The 19,875-nt window shown below is 57.8% G+C and overlaps 1 protein-coding gene across 4 annotated transcripts in view; it reads right to left on the reverse strand.

The window, feature by feature from the left end:
• LOC117651781 overlaps positions 1–19,875 on the reverse strand; it is a 62,357-nt gene that overhangs the window by 33,693 nt on the left and 8,789 nt on the right. Inside the window, exons 1-2 of one of the 4 annotated variants that reach the window (XM_034396125.1) lie at positions 12,961–13,004; positions 3,744–3,835 (exon numbers count right to left, since the gene is read on the reverse strand). The exons of 1 other annotated variant lie outside the window; for it this stretch is intronic. In XM_034396125.1, the coding sequence (XP_034252016.1) occupies positions 3,744–3,819 (76 nt within the window). In that variant the 5' untranslated portion in view covers positions 3,820–3,835; positions 12,961–13,004. Of the gene's footprint in view, positions 1–3,743; positions 4,081–12,915; positions 13,005–19,875 lie in introns of those variants that run through there. 2 more of the 4 variants (XM_034396124.1, XM_034396122.1) reach the window with 2 other exon arrangements.

Here is a 19,875-nt window from a genome sequence, read left to right on the forward strand (position 1 = left end):
CCTTCACACACTCGTACACCACAAACTAGAGGGAGCCGCCGCCAAGCAGCGCCAGGCACCGCACGGAGAAAAGGGCTTCGGCTTTCAGTTCCGGCAAATCGGAAAGAAGGACGGTTTTTGACAGATTGATGACTGACAAAAAATTGATAAAACTGAAAAAAAAAAACGAAAGCTCCTATAATTTGCTGCAATTTGCGGTCGTTTTTATTCTGGATAAATTATGACACAACTGTGTCTCTCAGATTGCCCTAAAAGGCAAGTCACACGCGACGCAAAAAAAAAAACGAAGTGTGGACGTCAAAAAAGCGGAGGCAAATTATTGGTAAACAGCGCGTTTCCGCGCCGTGTGCAGCGATAAAAGCACTTCCTTCACAAGGACGCTGGAAAGGCTTTCACTAAGTGGCTGTAAAGCCCTCGCGAGGCTTTCGAGAAGAAGAAGAAGAGGACGGAAAAAAATACAACAACAAGGAAACAAAACGTTCCTCACTTTCCTCCCGGCGGATGTGCGCCACCCCCTCGCCCCGTCTCTCTCGCACTCGCAGCGACTCCCGTGCTGCCGTGCGCGTGCGAGAGAGACAGACGAACGCATTCCTTCCGTCGCCATGACGACAACGCGGTCGCGGCCGTCGCGGCCTTGGGGCGCCGGGCCAAGCCGCCAAGCGACGCCGGCCGGCAGCAGAGTGATTCCGCGCACTGCGGGAAGGCCTGCCGCCTCCCTGTGCGAGAGAGACAGGCCGATACCTCCCCATGAGTGGGAGAGAGACAGCGGGTACGCGGTAGGCCCCTGGGTAGGCCTCCCGGGCCTGCCCGCAGTGCGCGGAATCACACTGCAGGGCGGAGGCAGCACACTGGAAGTCGTTTTCGTCGCTCTGTCTCTCTCGCACTCCGTGGGCACCCCTGTAGGTGCGAGAGACACAGAGCGACGAAAACGACTCGCAGTGTGCAGGGCGCCGCCAAGCAGGCCGAGCAGACCACTCTCGTGCCCCCGCGCGTGCAAGTCTCCAGAGTCCCCGGCACACTGTGCGGCAGCCAGCAGGCAGGAGTGGGCACCGAGTGTTTACCGGAGTGCTTCACCTAAATCCCACCGCGCGTGCTTCTGAGTTAGAGCAGGCCGACTGTAAATTGGAAAGGCCCGTCTCTCTCGCGCCCCTGCGGAGCGCCCCGCGAGTGCGAGAGAGACGGAGCGCCCGCCTTGTGATACAAAGTAACGCCACCACCAACACGTCCTCACCGAGCCCCCCGGGGCGGGAGAGGCCCCGGGGCGTCCACCAGTGCCCCAGCCAGCCGGCAGGTCTCCGCTCCACACGGAGACGACTCACCTGTAACAAGGAAAAAGGTTAAGTCAGCGGGTGAAAGGTTGTCCTGACACTGCCAGTCGTGTAGTACACTGGTACACTGGCGCACCGCAGACTGACCCTCGGGCCGGCCCGAGCCGCGACGCCGCCCGGGACGAACTTTACTTTCTATGGGAAGAGCCCCAAAACAGCACACAGACAGTGTGTCGACATCGCAGCATCCCAGCCGAGAAGGCTTGACCGCGCCAGGCAACCCACTTCGGTTTCGGCCCAGTTTCTTTTCCCAGTGTAGCCGAAGACAAACGCCTGCCCGCCAAATTGTTCGAGTAGAGGTCGGCAGAGCGTCTAACTGCGCGGCTACTTGAATGCCAATTTCATTACGCTAACGCGAGCAAGCCCGCCACCCTTCCCCACCTCACACTTAGCTGACCCACATCTACAAATACTTATCGGAAAATAGCGTGCCCAGATTTTTGAACGCGTCATAATAAAATTACAAGCGACAAAGGTAACCGCTCGGGCGAACGTAATTTTTGTTGTTGTTTTTGTCCTTTTCTTCGCTTATCGCTACAATATCTGGCCCCACCATAGGCCGCCCGTAAATTCAGCGCAGTTTCGCGGCGCGTTGGGCCACGCTGGGCCACGCTGGGCCTTCGACTGGGCCCGGCCGGCCCCTTCGCAGTGAAAGGAAAATGGCCCAACGCCTCGCCACTCTGTCAGAAATTGAAAAGCGGGCGTGGGTTCGAACCCAACCTCCCCCCTGCGGCTCAACCGTTTTTCTTATTTTCATCTTTCTTTTTTTTCTCTATCTCCATCCTTGCCCTAGGAGTCGCGGGACTGGGACGGAGCGGCCCACGCCAATGGGTTCGGAGTCAATGCAAACCGGGCGCCCCGCCCCGCCCCGCCCATGGGAACGCCATGTGTCGCTGGACGTAGCGGGCGGCGCGTCCACTGATTCCATCCGCGTGTTATGGCGGGAACGCCGGCGCGGCTCGGCTCGACTCGTGTGTAGCCACGCAGCCACGCACGCGTGCACAATTCGCGTGTGAGAAAGTCCCTGGGCGATTGCTATGGAAATCCGCACCACGGCCGTGCGCTTCGCGCTTCGCGTGCTGGGCTCGCGCTTCCAGTGTGGCGGCGCTGGTGCCACGCACTCGTTTGTACCGACGGCTCGCCAGCCAAAGTAGTGCGGAAACGGCACGGCCGCCGCCGGTACTTGAACCCGTGACCCCGCGGACAACCGCGGAAGCCGCTCGGCCAACGCGACGCGAATCCCCGTGACGGCGGCCCTACCCTGCCCGCGACACACGCAGTGTACGCACCGGCGACACTTGAGCCGCCATCGACGCTTTGCGCGGGCCTACACTGCTTTGCGCGGCGGTACGACGTCGTGCTTTACTGGCCGTTGCGTCACCGGGACCGGGAACGGCACCGCGACGGCGGACGACGGGCACCCCGCCGCGTCTGCCGGGACAGGCTCCACCTGCAGCTGCGGACTCATTCCGAGAGTCGCTTTCGTCGCTCTGTCTCTCTCGCACTCACGGGGCGTCCCGTAGGGGGTGCGAGAGCGACAGAGCGACGAGAACGACTCTCGGCACCAGTCTGCAGTACGTCGTCGTCGTCAACGACCCCGACAGTCACACTGCAAAACGATAAAATTGAACCGCCACTCCGCTCTCCGCCATGCACGGCATGCGCCTCGCCGCGCGACCGGCATAGTAAAAGCAAAAGGCAGCCGCCGCAGCCGCACAGTGGGCCAGAAGACCGGTGGAGGCGGCCAAAACTCTAGACGCGTTTTGAGCTCCAGAGTCGCTAAGCTGGACTCGAATCGAACGTGTGACCCCACCGATGGATTCCTCGTTCGGAGAGCAATCCATTGATGGGGTCACACGTTCGGTTCGAGTCCTGTTTAGCGACTCTGGAGCTCGAAGCGCGTCTGGAGTTTTGGCCGCCTCCACTGGTCTTCTGGCCCACTGTGAGCCTCCGGCAGACTCAGTTCAGTCTAGCGGCGAGGCGAGGCAGTGCTGCGACTCCCACTTGACATGCTCTTTCCGTCCACCCGATTTATGACTAATTAGTTTCCGTTCCCATTAAAAATGCTAATCCCGACCGCACTCGGGATTGAGATAACATCGTCGAAATTCCCTAGGCGAAAAAAAAAACCACCACGAGTGTTGCGGAACTACGCGCGCGAGACACACTAGTTTGTTGATGGTTTGAATGAGGTGCGTCCGGAACACAACCTCAAACCCGGTGTCATTCCGATTCCGTCAGACCCAGGCCGGCCCCGCCCCCTCCCCAGAACAACAAAGCTCTCCCTCACACACACTAACACAGTCATTTCCGGCGGAGCCCGAACATCGCCAAGTTGCCGCAAAAATGCCACTCTGTCACAAAAAACGACAAGTTGGCCGCGTTCTTGCGACTCTGGTCGCCCCGCCGCCTTACCTTCGGGCGTCCAGCAGTCCGTGCAGTCCTGGCAGAGCGCCGACCAGTCCAACTGCAGCTCGTCGAAGGAAGCCATGCCCGCGGTGTGGGGCCTTTTGTCAAAACAACAACTCACTAACACACGCTCACTGTCCGGTCCGGCCGCCTTGGCCCGCGCCCCGTCACGCGCACGCACTCGACCGAGAGGCCCACGCCATGCCTCAAAGCAGGCCGAGCAGGCGGAGCAGGTCACAACGGAGATAAGTCGACACGCCACGCGCGCGCACACAGTGTGCCACACACGCCCGCCAGCCGCCGCCGACGACGACAACTGTCTTGTCTCGCAGCGTCGTGCCGCCACTGCCGCCGCACCGCCAGCGCCACCGGCCCGGCATCAGCTGTGGCGCGCCGCACAGTGGGCCAGAAGACCGGTGGAGGCGGCCAAAACCCTGGACGCGTTTCGAGCTCCAGAGTCGCTGAATGGGACTCGAACCGAACGTGTGACCCCACCAATGGATTGCTCTCCGAACGAGGAATCCATTGGTGGGGTCACACGTTCGGTTCGAGGCCTGTTTAGCGACTCTGGAGCTCAAAACGCGTCCAGAGTTTCGTCCGCCACCACCGGTCTTCTGGCCCACTGTGCGGCGTGGCGTGGCGTGGCGTGGGCGAGGCGAGGTGCGGCGGCCCGTTCGAATGTCGCCGGCGATCAGGGACGCGCCACGTTTATTATTAACAAGGCGCGGTATCAGATTTCCTTTTCCTGTCCGCGCACTCACACACACACTCACACATGCACACACCCACACCTGTCGCAACACGCGTAAGTCGGTAAGCCGTCCAAATCTCTCGAGTGCGTCGGCCTAGAGTCCTACTTGCCGCCCTACTTGAAGGACCCGGCGTTGCTGCAGCTCCTTCTGAAGGAGTGCACGCGGCCCAGCTTAAATTCCACCTGGAATTTCCTGGATTTCCTTGTTTCCATCTGGATTGCTCATATCCATATGGTTTATTTTCCATGAAAGGGTCATTTCCATACCAGGCTGCTGTCGGAAATAAGGGTTCCAGATGGGAAAATTTTTTTTTCCCTAACGGTTTGAGTAACCCAGAATGGAAATTGTATTCCACTGTGGAAAGTCTGATTTCCATAGCGAGATTTCCACAATGGATTTTACTAGAAATCCAGGATGGATTTATCATTTCCAGACTGGATTTTGTAAGCTTTGACCGCTAGGTGGCGCTAGTGTCGCTTTTTTGTCCTGAAGTAGATAAAAGGCTCTCCTAGCTCAAAGAAAGTGCCCTCATACTTCCGAATAGGTGGATTCTGAACGGTATCCATGAGAGTTATGAATCCTTATGTGAGTGATGTATGTGTCAGTATTACAGGCTGAGATTTTTATAATCTAAGTTATCTCTCGCTTGTGACCAAGGCTCCCAATTTCCCTAGTCGAGGAAGTCTAATTCCAGAGGACATGTGACAAATCCAGTACCATCTGGCACATCAATCAAGTTTTGAGGCAGTGGCACTTGCACCTCTTTGGTGTCTGCACCATTGCCGAGCTGGCTTTAGCTTATCTACTTGATAAGCTTGCTCTAAATACTCAACTAATTCCTGCTTGAATCAGTATGAATACGTGAAAAGAATCCATATTTTGAGAAATTGGGGGACCACAGGGGGCACGCTCCATTCTAAAGTCACTGCGATTAGCAGTGTTAAAGTAAGCCTCTTTTTTACAAATAAACGAGTACAGTATTTTGGAGTGATTTCCATTTCCACAGATGTGTAAATCCATACTGGAAATCGGAAACCCACAATGGAATTCATAAAATTCCAGATGGGAAAACGTTCCAAATACCAGCTGGATTTCAGATCCCTCTGGATTCTACTTTCCACAATGGAAATAAATCCAGACCAATTTCCAGGTGGAATTTTAAGCTGGGGGGGCCAGGGTGAAACCCTGCACATCCAAGCCGTCGCACAGTGGGCCAGAATACCGGTGGAGGCGGCCAAAACTCCAGACACTTTTCGAGCTCCAGAGTCGTAAAGCAGGACTCGAGTCGAACGTGTGACCCCACCTCGTTCGGAGAGCAATCCATTGGTGGGGTCACACGTTCGGTTCGAGTCCCATTTAGCGACGCTGGAGCTCAAAACGCGTCAGGGATTTTGACCGCCTCCGCCGGTCTTCTGGCCCACTGTCCGAAGGTCCAAGGGTCCTTCCTGAGCGGACGAATAACGCAACGCCATAGAGAGGCAATACGGGAGCGGCGCGATCCACACATCCATACACGTCGCGGCGTCGGGGCTCGCAGCGGAAACGGAGACGAGACAGGTGCAGCGCGTCGCAGCGCGCGGTCCGGCGCAGCGGCCGGTCTCTCTCGCTCACATGCGGGCCGCCCCGTGAGTGCGAGAGAGACCGACGGCAGCGCGCCATTGAGCGTGGAGCAATGCAAGGCTGGGACGGGGCCGGGCGCTAAAGGCTTAGCACCATGTGCGCCCAAGGGCGGCGCATCGCGGCATCGCGGGTTCGAGTCCCGGCCGCGGCAAACTTTTTCTTCTTTTCCTTTAGTTGGTTGCGTATAAATTCAAGAAACCGATGGATCAAAACAATTGCCAGGCTCGGTATTTGAAAGCGGCTGGTACACTGACGGGCAATCGGCGTCTGTCTCTCTCGCACCCCTTCGGGGCGGCCCGCGAGTGCGAGAGAGACAGAGCGACGAAAGCGACTGTCGGATTGTCCCTGACCACACGACGACAAACAGTGGCCGTAGACCGCACGGCGCGACCGGCGACCACAGGCCGAAGCTGCAGCCAGCCGCGTCGGCCCCAGTCGGCCGCGATTTCCCGCCATCACTTAGCAGTGCTGCCACCTGGTTCCACCTGGTTCGCCCCGTCTTTCTCGCACTGGGGCGGCGTCCCGTGGGGGTGCGAGAGAGACAGCGCTGCGCAGCTCCGCACGTGTGCTCGCGATGGCCGGCAAGGGCATGCTGGTGGCGAGGCAGGCGAGGCTGACGGCGTGGTCCATCCGCGGCAAGCCTGGCCAAGCCTGGCCAAGCCGTCGTCTGCTTTCCCCGGCACACTGCAGTTTGCGCGCGACCGGCCGGGCCAGTTCGGCGGCAGTGCCTTGCAGTGCCTGGGCAGTGCGCCCTCCCTGTCGCGAGGCTAGCCAGGCTAGCTCGTCGCTGATTGGTCGGCGATCGCCCAATCGCCAGCTAATTGCCAGCCAGCGAGCCCCTAACGATGCCCGGCACGCTCTGCGACGCGCTGCCGCCTCGCCTGTCAGGAAAAGACACTAATCTGGTCGCCCGGCCGTGCCGTGCCCTGCGCACTGCAGACTCATTCCGGGAGTCGCTTTCGTCGCTCTGTCTCTCTCGCACTCGCGCGGCGTCCCGTACCCGTATGGGTGCAAGAGAGACGGGCCGCGCTGGAACTGGAATGGCCGTTTCCGTTTGACGTAACGAGGCGCCGCAAATGCACAGAGTCGCACCACCCGCGACCCCCTGCAGAGACGGCGCGCCGAGGCACTGGAAGTCCGACCACTGCAGTGGGCCAGAAGACCGGTGGAGGCGGCCAAAATCCTAGACGCGTTTTGATCTCCACAGTTGCTAAGCAGGAATCGAACCGAACGAGTGACCCCACCAATGGATTCCTCGTTCGGAGAGCAATCCATTGGTGGGGTCATACGTTCGGTTCGAGTCCTGCTTAGCGACTGTGGAGCTCAAAACGCGTCTTCCGGCCCACTGTGCACTGCTCCCAAACGAAGACCCAGAGGCCTGGTCATTGGCACTGCGGCCGCCTCACCGAAGGTTACTAACATGGGTGCCAACCCCACAGAGTCGCCAGCCACCACGGCCACCGCAGCGGCCTAAGACTTGAAGTGCGCGGGGGCAATGCGGTGCTCACCGCCTCCATCATCCACAGCCTCATTCCCCCAGAGTGTCGACACTCCGATTGCTCGTCGCGAAGGGCGCCTCGCCTCGTCCAGGGATTGGCTGGCCGGGCCGGCCGGGCCGGCCTCGGCCTGGCGGTTGGATGCTTCGATGCGTTTCCAAACGTCGCCGTCCTCTCTGGCCCTGACCCTCGCGGCGCCGCCAGCCAATCCAATCCGAATCCGAATCCATGCCTACGGCGGCGCGGCAGGGCGCGGCACGGCACGGCATGGCACGGCGGCACCCAAGCCAATGAGTGCCTCCAGGACTCCGGGACCTGCTAACCGCACGCCGCCATCACGTCGCGGCGATGCAGCCGTTTCACAAGCCTTTCGCGACAAGCCGCAGCGACGCGCGCCAATCATTTGGCAAGCGCAGAGTCGTGGGTTCAAATACCCGCATTATTTTTATTTTTTTCCTCGTTTTCCTCGTTTCCTTGTGTCCGCGCTGAGGACCGGTGTCCGCGGGGCGGTCGGCAGCCGGCGAGGCAGATGGGACATCGCGTACGCCGAGATCTCGGAACACACGAGGGACGGACCACTAACCGTGCCAGCGCGCTGTTTCCCTCTGTGTGTGTGTGTGTCTGTGTGTGTGTGTTGTGTGTGTGTGTGTGTGTGTGTGTGTGTGGTGGTTGTCTGTGTGCGTGCGCTTGGCCGGCGCCCAGAGCATTGTGCCAGAGGCGCCGATGGTCGCCGATGCAACGCGAGGAGGGCATGGCCGGGCATGGCCTCTCATGGATGCCATTGTTCGCTTACTTGTCGCCTCAACGTGAAAAAAAAATTAATCAACACTAAAAAATTTATACAATCCACGATTTTTCTCCTCCTCCTTCTTTCTTTCAGGTGCGGAAACCGATAGTTAAACGATGTCGGGGAAAGGCGAGTGAACGAGAACCTGTCTTTAGGCAGCTGTGAATGAGTGACGAACAAGTCTACGCGTTTCGCGATGAGGCCCGGTCCCCGTCCCGCCCCGACGCCGCATCTGACGGAAGTAAGTGGTGCTGAGGGGAAGGACGGCCGGCCGCGGTGCTCGGTGCTTCCCCGCCCCGCCGCGCCGCGCAGTGCCGCGCCACGCACTGGTTCGGCCAGTTTCCGACAGATGGAGCCATCTGTCCGTTCGCATCGTGGTTCACATCCCGCCGTTCCCCCGACGCGGCCGCCACTTTTGGCACCGGACCAGCACACTGATTCCGAGAGTCGTTCTCGTCGCTCTGTCTCTCTCGCACCGACACGGGGCGCCCCGTGAGTGCGAGAGAGACAGAGCGACGAAAACGACTCTCGGAATCAGTCTTCCCCTCTGCTGACTGTCTCTGTCGCACACCGGCCCCACGAGGACGGCGTGTCTGTGTTGACGTTGTGACTCAGTTTTCTGTCGTTTTTACTGCGGCCGTTTACCCCCGCGGAGACTTGAACCCGCGACCGCGGCGTGGCGGCGCGGTGCGCTATGGCCTCTGGGCTGGCCTCGCGCTAAATGACAACGGGCCTGTGGATGGCCATCTTGATTGGGGTCGGCTCAGGTGTGAGTGTGTGCGTGCGTGTGAGAGAGTGAGAGAGACAGCGCGCGAGTGGTATGCGGACAGAGCGAGAACGTTGTGTGTCTCTGCTGTTAGACCTGGGCCTGGGGGCCCGCGCGAGTTTATTAACAGCAGTCGGCACTGCAGCTCGCCCCGCCCCGCCCCGCCCCGCCTCGCCCCGCCCCGCCCCGCCCCGCCCGACCTGCATTGCGTCGCGTCGCCGGGTCGCCCCGTTCACGATCCGAGAGAACCGGGCCCCCAAGACCCAGGAAGGGCGCTTCGTCGAGACCAGCCTATACTAGTTACGAAAACGAAAAACGACGGTCTGGTTTTCTTTCATCAATATCGCCCTCGCAAAAAAAAATTGTCAAAACAAAGCAGCCTTTTTGTTTTTTTCACTGTGTTGACGGACGCACGCTGCACCTGTCTCCCTGGTGACAAAGCGACTCGAAGGGCCCACCAACTTGGGGCCCACCAACTTGGGGCCCACCAACTTGGGGCCCACCAACTTGGGGCCCACCAACTTGGGGCCCACCAACTTGGGGCCCACCAACTTGGGGCCCACCAACTTGGGGCCCACCAACTTGGGGCCCACCAACTTGGGGCCCACCGCGTGCCCTCGCTAGACACCCCCCCCCCCCCTCTCACGCGGCTTCCCAGTGCGGTTTTGGGCTGCTCTGTTGTTGCGGCTGAGAAATAAATTAGAAAAAAAAATTACCACGAGGAATTAAGCTGCCGGCGGCGCCACAGAGTGACTTAAAAACTTTTTTTTTCCGAAAAATATGCCACTTTTGAAAATAAACGAAGCCGACAGAAAAATGGCGGAGGTTGAAAACGCAGTCGGAGGCTTTGTAGTGCAGAGCGCAGACACGGGGGCGCGGGGCAGGCCAGGCTAGGCCAGGCGACCCGGGACGGAGGCGTGGCGGCGTGGCGCGGCGCAGGCGAACGTCCTTGCGCCTCTGACCGACCGGGGGCCTCGTGTTGTTGTTGTTGTTCGCAATCGCCGCCTCATATCGGCCGCGGCTTAAGTCACACCTGCCGAGGGCCCCATCGACCCTTGCCCCCGCCGCCCCCCGCGGGGCGCCCGCGGCACTGTTAGTGTGACAGAATAGAGTTGCCCCCATGTGCCCGCGGTGCGCCCCGCTGGGCGCCTGTTGGCAACCTGGCTCTCTGTGTACAGTATCGCTCGTCGCCGATCGGAAGGCCCGGCAGCCCGGGCGGGTCAGGCATGACTTTGACTTCCATTAGTCTGGCGACTCGCCGAAAAAAAAGGAGCAGAAAAATTATTTTCTGCGAGAAACAAACAGTGTCATTGATTGTGCGGTCGTTTCCCGCGCGGCGGTTCGCACGCACTTGAAAATTATTCCAGCCACTTGGGACGCAAATGAGGTTTAGGTTCGCTGCCGCGGCGTGCCGGTCACTTGACAGTCCGCAAACTGGTGTGGCGGCAGTCTCGACGAGAAAGAGGGGAAAAGAGTAGACCGCACAACGCACGGCCGCGCTCACACGTGTAGGTGTGGCACGCACACACACTGACGCACGCTTGGCACACTGTCAACCGAGTACCGAGAAACGGAAAACCGAACTACGATCGCCACTCGACGAAAGGAAAACGGCGCGCCGCCGGGTGCGCGAACCTCGAACCTCCGACTCACGACACTGTCACAACACTCGCTAAGGTGACCACGCTAGAGGGGTTCGTTTTGCACGAAGTTTCGAAATGTCATTGGGCCCGCTCGGATTCCGGTTCTACGTCCAATTATAAGATTTTTGACACCTTGGTCGACTCGATCAGACCACCGGAAGGGGTCGCACCAGGCCTCGGAAGTTCCTGTCGACGGACACGCCGGTTGCCGACTTTCCAGGGGCTAAACACGCGTAACGCTTCGTTTCCCAGAAAATTTCATAAAATGAAAGTTGCTGGAAATGTAAAAGTACGTTGGAATCAAAATTTTGATATTCAAAAAGTCAAAAAAGTCGAACTTTTGTTGCCTACTTACAGGGGGCAAAAGGTCGGAAATCTATATTAAACACGTTACACATAGGAACTGTTACACAAATGTATGTAGGTTAGTAAAAAACAATTATATTTAAGTACACTTTGACTTCATATATTATAAATGTTTTTGTACCACACTGTGGCAAAAAGCTACGGAAAATTCTGTAAACAGCTTGTGGTAATCCTCCGTAGCCCCCTTATCAATATTCTCTGTAGGCTCTTACAGCATTTTCCGTAGGACCGCACAGTATTCTCCGTGAGACCTTACAGTGATCTCCGTAGGACTAAACAAACAGTCTTCCAGGTCCTACGGAGAAGACTGTGTGGACTTACAGAGAATACTGTACGGCCCTACGGAGAATACTGTAAGAGCCTACGGAGAATATTGATAAGTGGGCTACGGAGAATCCTGGCAAAAAAATTAACAGAATTTTCCGTACCTTTTTGTCACAGTGCATTATGCAGATTATGGTTACACAGTTCACTAACGCTGCCTAGAATTTGCTAAGTTCATCACATTTACGATCCACTGTTACAACGAAGAGGAGACGCTGCATTTCTTCTTCGTCGGTGGTAATCTCGTTTCCCTCGATGAGCCTGGTAACTCATTGCAACCCCACGTCATCTGATTTATTTACATTGTTAAAATTTAAGACCATCTCTGTGCTCGGGCTCTCCTAAAAGTTTATGCCAGTATTCAAGACTGGTGTTCATCTACCAAGCTTGTTATGTTTCTCTTTAACATCGAAGTGATCTTCGAGGAAAATAGAGGCTAAGAAACTACATTTGACGTAGGCTGCTACGATGAGCCACCTGTTTTGGCCTCAGTCACCCTGGCTGACACTGTGAATGCAAACAATTCTTGTGGTTTTTTAAAGCTACGAGGTAAGCAACTAGCTTTCCGAAAAGAGATTCCTTAGTATTGAATCCTGACATAAACTTTTAGGAGAGCACAGAGATGGTCTCAAATTTTAACAATGTAAATAAATCAGATGACGTGGGGTTGGAATGAGTTACCAGACTCATCGAGGGAAACGAGATTACCACCGACGAAGAAGAAATGCAGCGTCTCCTCTTCGTTGTAACAGTGGATCGTAAATGTGATAAACTTAGCAAATTCCTTAGGCACCGTTCGTGAACTGCAACCATAATCTGCATAATGGTACTAAAACATTATTTATGATATATAAAGTCAAAGTGTACTTAATTATAATTGTTTTTTACTAACCTACATACATTTGTGTAACAGTTCCTATGTGTAACGTGTTTAATATAGATTTCCGACCTTTTGCCCCCTGTAAGTAGGCAACAAAAGTTCGACTTTTTGAATATCAAAATTTTGATTCCAACGTACTTTTACATTTCCAGCAACTTTAATTTTATGAAATTTTCTGAGAAACGAAGCGTTACGCGTGTTTAGCCCCTGGAAAGTCGGCAACCGGCGTGTCCGTCGACAAGAACTTCCGAGGCCTGGTGCGACCCCTTCCGGTGGTCTGATCGAGTCGACCAAGGTGTCAAAAATCTTATAATTGGACGTAGAACCGGAATCCGAGCGGGCCCAATGACATTTCGAAACTTCGTGCAAAACGAACCCCTCTAGTGACCACGCACTTCACCGAGAGTCCTTTCCGACGTGTTCCGAACGCTTCAATGCCCGGCTTCAAGGTGCTCGGCGCGCCGCCTTCGAGAGGGGCCACAGACACAGACAACACACACACATATACACATACACACACACACACGCACGCACGGACACTCACACACACGCAGCACACACCGCGCACGCGCGTGCTCCGCGAGCCAACCTCTGCTCGCCGCGGACCGGGGACGACTGCCTGAGACAGAGTGGATGTTGAGCGACCCCGGCAGCGTAGGCACACACAGACACGGACACTCACACACGCGCAGGCCAAGTCGGCCCGGTCTTACATACGCGTATTCAAGAAAGGAGCCCACATGGCCGCCGAATATTCGCACGCTTGCTTACAAGTACGGGAGTGGAAAAAGGGGAGGCGTGAGCGAGAGAGAGAGAGAGAGAGAGAGAGAGAGAGAGAGAGAGAGAGAGAGAGAGAGAGAGAAAGCCCTCGAGGCGGGACTGAGAGAGGGCACGAGAGCGAGAGAGAGAAAACACACAAGGAAGCCACGCACGGCCGCGTGCAAATTTGTCTCACAGCGTTCTGGGACTTTACAGCGCACTCGAAGACGGCGCGACCTCCAGGCAGCCGAGCCATTCAGCCATTTGTCGCTCTGTCTCTCTCGCACTCTTACGGAGAGCCCCATGAGTGCGACAGAGACAGAGCGACGAAGACGCTTCAGAATCGCTCGGCAGGCCCGAGGCAGGCCGATCGAAGTACGAAGCCGCACTTAGCACCACAAGGAATCCACCTGCCAGATAAGCACTGACACCGAGGCCGGCACACGCACAGACAGACAGACAGACAGACAGGCAGACAGGCAGGCAGGCAGGCAGACAGACAGTCAGACAGGCAGTCAGACAGACAGACAGACAGACAGGCAGGCAGGCAGGCAGACAGACAGTCAGACAGGCAGTCAGACAGACAGACAGACAGGCAGACAGACAGACAGACAGACAGACAGATATACAGACAGACAGGCAGGCAGGCAGGCAGACAGATATACAGACAGACAGCAGGCCACCGCGCCGATAAAGTGAAAAGTGAGCCACAAACAGCACGGCGAGCGGTATAGTGATGTGGGAAGTGCGAGTCCCAGTCATCTTATTCAAGACGTTCCCGGCCTCCAGCGGAGAGCAATCGGGGCACCGGGGGCAAGGCAGTACTGCGCCGCTTCCGATATCTCGAACCGAACTTTCTGTACACTGAAAAACCAAACGTGGTCCAGACCGCACCACTGGTGTGGTCAGATGGATGCCATTTTGACCACACCAGTTGGTGTGGTCTAGACCACGTTTGGCCACGTATGGTGCGGTCTAGACCACGTTTGGCCACGTTTGGTGTGGTCTAGACCACACCAAACGCACCAAACGTGGTCTAGACCACACCAACCGGTGTGGTCAAAATGGCATCCATTTGACCACACCAGTTGGTGCGGTCTAGACCACGTTTGGTTTTTCAGTGTACCGGCCTCACCGGAAGACAGGACGAGACGAAGGCATGCGCGCTTTTTCACCCAATTTCCATAGTTTTCCACAATTCTTTCCTTGGTTTCCCCGAACCGCCGCCCCGTCCCCTTTTTTCCGAGACCGCTAGGCAGACCGTTCCCTTCTTTTGTGTTCGGACACAGGGCTGACCCCGGGCTCGCCCCGGGCGCGACACTCTACGGGACCGTCCAGTGTATAGTGTACAAGTCTGTACAGTGCGCACGGTGCTCTACATGGAGCAAGGGTCGGGTCTTTCCTCTCTCTCTCTCTCTCTCTCTCTCTCTCTCTCTCTCTCTCTCTCTCTCTCTCTCTCTCACGTCACTCATGCACCGTCCCGCTACGTAACGCGGCTGGACGTGCGGAGGGTCAGGCCGAGTGCGAGCGGTAAGGCGCCCCGTGCGGTCCCCCTGTCCCGTTGCAAGTGCGAGAGAGACAGAAACGAAGCGGCGGGCAGCGTGCGGCGGCCAAAGCGCCCGCGGAAGTCGGGGTAGGCCGCCCGGCCGACCCGCGCGGCGCGGCGGGCCAGCCCACCCGGCAGGCGCTCCCCTCCCGCTACCTGCCTCTCTCTCGCACTCGTGGGGCACCACGCGTGGGTGCGAGAGAGACAGAGCGACGAGAGCGCGCGCCGAGCCGCATCAGGCGAACGTGACGGCGACGGGAACAGTCCAGGAACAGTCTCCCCGCGGAGGACGTCGACGGCGACGTTGACGAGGCGTGGCAGGAGGCATGCGCCCCCCGCAGCGACTCGTCGGGCTCTCCGGACTCTCCCTCTCGGTCGGGCCGAAAAATGCCGTCTTGTCCGACAGCAACGCGCAGCAGAGACAGGCGCGCTGCTGCGCCGCGCTGCTCTCCCACGAACAGAGTCGGGGCGTGCCGGGGCAGGGCGGGGCATCCATGCAAATAATGACCCAGCAGGGGCATCAATAGCGCTCGCACACACACACACACACACACACACACACACACACACACACACACACACACACACACACACACACACACAGGGGGCGTGCCCGCGCGTGCGCCCGCCAGCGCCGCCACGCCGTCCAGTCCAGTCCCGGTCACTTGAGTGATCTGTATGGCGGCGGCCAACGAGTGCAAGTGGGCGGTCCGGCGGTCCACTCTCGCACCGCTTATATTAGATTACGCAAGGGCCCGCCGCGCCAGAGGGGAGGGGGGGGAGGGGCAGAAGAATCGAAACGCGTGGCGTGGCGCTCCCTTCACTGCATCGCATCGGCCTGCCTGCCGGCCCAGCCGAGCCGGAGGCGGTGCCGAAAAGAAGCGTCGCGACGCGTGTGAAAGGGAAACACAGGGCGTCGTCGCCGGCGCCAACAAAAACAACAACAACAACGGGAGCGAGGCGGCGCGGCGGGCGGGCCGGCCGTCCGAGGGCATTTTGCATCTCGTTTTCGGCCGATTAACGAATGAAAGTGAAAGTGGTTCGGTGGGCTCATCCCCCTGTAGGCCCATTGCCCAGTCCAGGCCCTGCACTGCGCTGGACTGCACTTACCAACTTACAAGGCGGTGGCCTTTGCGCCTTTGCGCCTCACCAGCTGCCCGGCCCGGCCGCTCGCACCGATAACGGCGAAGCGGCGAGGCGGCGCAACCTTTCGCAGCCCCCATCCTCCACCGACGGCTATTCATCTGCCGACTCTCCCTCTCTCTCGCACTCGTGCGGCGCTTCGCGGGGGTGCGAGAGAGAGGGGGAGAGAGGGCGATGGAGACGTTCGGGATCGGACGGGCTGGATTAATTCGTCAACGCGGAGAAGGCCGAGCGCGGCACGTCCGTCCTCCCTCACGGGGGTCACGAGGGGCGGGAGGCCCCTCCGGTTCAAGGCCCCGGGCCAGCCCGCCTCGCGTCGACACACAGTGGGCCAGAAGAGCGGTGGAGGCGGACAAAACTCTGGACACGTTTTGAGCTCCGAGTCGCTAAACAGGACTCGAACCGACCGTGTGACCCCACCAATGGATTGCTCTCCGAACGAGGAATCCGTTGGTGAGGTCACACGTTCGGTTTGAATCCCATTTAGCGCCTCTGGAGCTCAAAACGCGTCTTGAGCTTTGTCCGCCTCCACCGATCTTCTGGCCCACTGTGCGACAGCTCATCATCTCGTCGCTCGGATTTCCGTTCCCGGGCAGACGCACCTCAACCCGGGCCGGGACCACAACACCCCACTTCACCGACTTCTTCAAACTTGAAAAAAAATTCTTCTAAAGAAGAAGCAGAACGCCACCATTACTCGGGTGGAGAACGTTTCCCTGGAACTGCATGCAATCAGGCGCGGCGAATCTCAGAATCCCGGAGTCTCGGGGCGGCCGGTGGCGGCCGTGGCGACGACGACGCACTGCCGGGGCTTAGCTAACGAAGCGAAACACTGACAACCACGCAAACAGAAAAATAGTTTTAATCGGTCGGCCGCGCCATGCGGCGCCATGCACACACGCAGCGGCCGCGTTTTTCACACGGTTCAACAAAATCGCCGTCATTATCATCGTCGTCGTCGTCTCCTTGGCAAGGGCGTGCGCGGCCTTCCCCGCGCCCTCCGTGCACCTGCCCGTCGACCGCCCGTCCAGGGTCCCGGAGCGTCGTCGGCGAGGTGCCGGGGCCAAGGGCGGGCCGCTCAAGACCGCCATCCGTCCCGGCCGTGCTGGCGCTGGCGGCGAGCTAAGCGCCACCAGGACCGAGTCCGTCCGTTCGTCAAGCCTGGGGCCGCGTCGCGTACCTTCATCAGCGTACATCACCGCGGCGCGCGCACCGGCCCACAGTGGGCCAGAAGACCGGTGGAGCGGCCAAAATTCGAGAAGCGTTTTGAGCTCTACACGCAAAAAAATAATTTTCATCAGAGCTAAAAAATTAGCACCCGCACCAATAAGATTAGCTCTATAGGCGCAGCTAATTTTTTAACTGTGTGGCTAAAAAGTGTCAGCTGGGCGATTCTAGCAACGGATCTAACGGCCTAGCTGGAACTGTAAGGAATCCTTAGCTGTAAACCAATCAAATCTTGCTGATGAACTACTCAAGTTGTTTGCCCCCTAGTTATTCCGAGATGAAAAGATGAAACCATCATTACGAATAATGTCTACTCCACGTGGTCTAACGGTCACGGACACATCTTAAGTAGGACGGAGTCTTCAGTGACCCTTGACGCGCTCACGAATCACTCAGAATTGCCCGCTGGAGTCAAGTGTTACTCCAGCAGGGGAAGCGATCCGCCACCTGGCAGACAATTGTACAAATCGACGGCGCCCAGACTAACTGAAAACGCATGCTACACTGTCACCGCGCGCGAGCGGCGGCGCGACGCGCGCAGCGCACTCTCGCGGCGATCTCCTCCACCGCGACGGCGACTGGACGACGATGACATCAACTGGTCTCGTCAGATCGCATTTAGCTTGTTTACTAGAAATTTTTGAAGGCTTGCAAACAATAGTTAGCAGCCCACGACTAGCAGTATTAACAAACAAAAATTTGGGTATATCCGCCACAAATTTTGTTTTGCGAGAGTGGTTGCTTGGCAGGTAACCAGCTAACCATCTGGCCGCGCGCACCTGAGGTCGCTTGTAGCTGTGCTAGTTTTTTAGCGCCCGTGCTAAAAACGATCTGTTAAAAAAATTAGCACGGGTCTGATTTATATTTTTTTGCGTGTAGAGTCGCTAAACGGGACACCAACCGACCGTGTGACCCCACCAATGGACTCCTCGTTCGGAGAGCAATCCATTGGTGGGGTCACACGTTCGGTTCGAGTCCCATTTAGCGACTCTGGAGCTCAAAACGCGTCGATAATTTTGGCCGCTCCGCCGGTCTTCTGGCCCACTGTGCGGCCGGCCGGTCGGCTTGGCAGGCTGGCGGCCTGCACGGCAGTCCTGCCCTCAAGTTCACGGCCCGCTTCGCCTGCTCCGCCTGCTTCAACTTGAACCGAATCGGCAGCGAGACCTTGATGCCGCCGTTTGCATACGTCGCGTGCTATCTCGGCGAGGCTGAGACCTACACTGTGGCAAAAAGCTACGGAAAATTCTGTAAACAGCTTGTGGTAATTCTCCGTAGGCCCCTTATCAATATTCTCCGTAGGCTCTTACAGTATTTTCTGTAGGACCGCACAGTATTCTCCGTAGGACCGCACAGTGATCTCCGTAGGACTATACAGTCTTCGAGGTCCTACGGAGAAGACTGTGCGGATTTACAGAGAATACTGTGCGGCCCTACGGAGAATACTGTAAGAGCCTACGGAGAATATTGATAAGAGGGCTACGGAGAATCCTGGCAAAAAAATTAACAGGATTTTCCGTACCTTTTTGCCACAGTGTACGTCGTCGCCCTGCCTCTCTCCCACCGCCACGGCACGCCCCCTGAGTGCGAGAGAGACAGAGCGACGGAACGACTGTCTGCTGGTTTTGTTTCGGGCCGCGCGCCACAGTCCCCCCCCCTTTCTATCTCTCTGTGGCACGAAGGCGGAGAGATGAGGTAAAATTACAGGTGCTTCCCGCGAGGCTGCCGGCGGCGTGGATCATCACTGGAGGAATCGGTCCAAGCCGAACAGCGCTTTTGTCGCGCTGTCTCTCTCGCACTCACGGCGCGTCCGGCAGGGGTGCGAGAGAGAGAGAGAGAGAGAGAGAGAGAGAGAGAGAGAGAGAGAGAGAGAGAGAGAGAGAGAGAGAGAGAGAGAGAGAGAGAGAGAGATATGCAACGGGCTCGCCGACGGGGCCGTGAAACACCCGGCCGGCCATCGGAAACTAATTCTATTCCCGGCAGACCGCACGCCGGCGATGATAGTCGAACCCGGGACCCTCGGATTCAGCCCGCGGCATTGGCAGTGGGTTTGTGGCACAGTCGCTCATCTATCCATCGGATTCCACCGGGACCGCCTGGGCCGGCCTGGCCATCCACTGCCACGAAAACGGGGGAAGGGCCGAGACCCAGATACCCGCACGAGAAAAAAAAAAATTAAAAATAGTGTACAGGATTAAGCAAAGACAATGAACCATTTCGTCCTGCGCGATATTGCATAGTGTTGTCCCTGGGCTGCATGCGAAATTTTGGCAGTGGCTAGGTTCGCGGGAGAGGGATCAAGGAAGCACATGCACGCTCGTAGGACAGACCGGCAGCTCGCGGCAGCCGAACAGCAACGCCACGACACTTTGCAATGGAGTGGAGCCACCACCTCAATGTGTTGCTGTGTGTGTGTGTGTGTGTGTGTGTGTGTGTGTGTGTGTGTGTCTACTGGACCGGTCAAGCCTGGCAGGAGAAGGGCTGGCCGTGTCCTAACGCCGCTGCCGGCAGTAAGGCACGGGTAAAGCAGTGTGGGCAAAAGTCGTCACTGTTTGTCACTGCCGAGCAGCAAGCCGCGGCAGCCGTCTCTCTCGCACTGGCGGGGCGTCCCGTGTGGGTGCTTGAGAGAGAGAGAGAGAGAGGGGGGGGGGGGGCGACGAGCGGGTAGGCAAGCCAGCGGAGCACAGGGCGCCGCCAGCCTCCATCCAGGCCGACGCGGTGAAGACTTTCTTCTAATTGTCCCTCCCTCCCACAATCCCACATCGCAGACATCGCACTTGGCACCTCTTCCGGGCGGGCCATCATTGCGTCACCGCCCTCTCGATCAAGGCG

Source organism: Thrips palmi, unplaced genomic scaffold (genome assembly GCF_012932325.1).
Source record: "Thrips palmi isolate BJ-2018 unplaced genomic scaffold, TpBJ-2018v1 HiC_scaffold_6, whole genome shotgun sequence".
Lineage (NCBI taxonomy): Eukaryota > Metazoa > Arthropoda > Insecta > Thysanoptera > Thripidae > Thrips > Thrips palmi.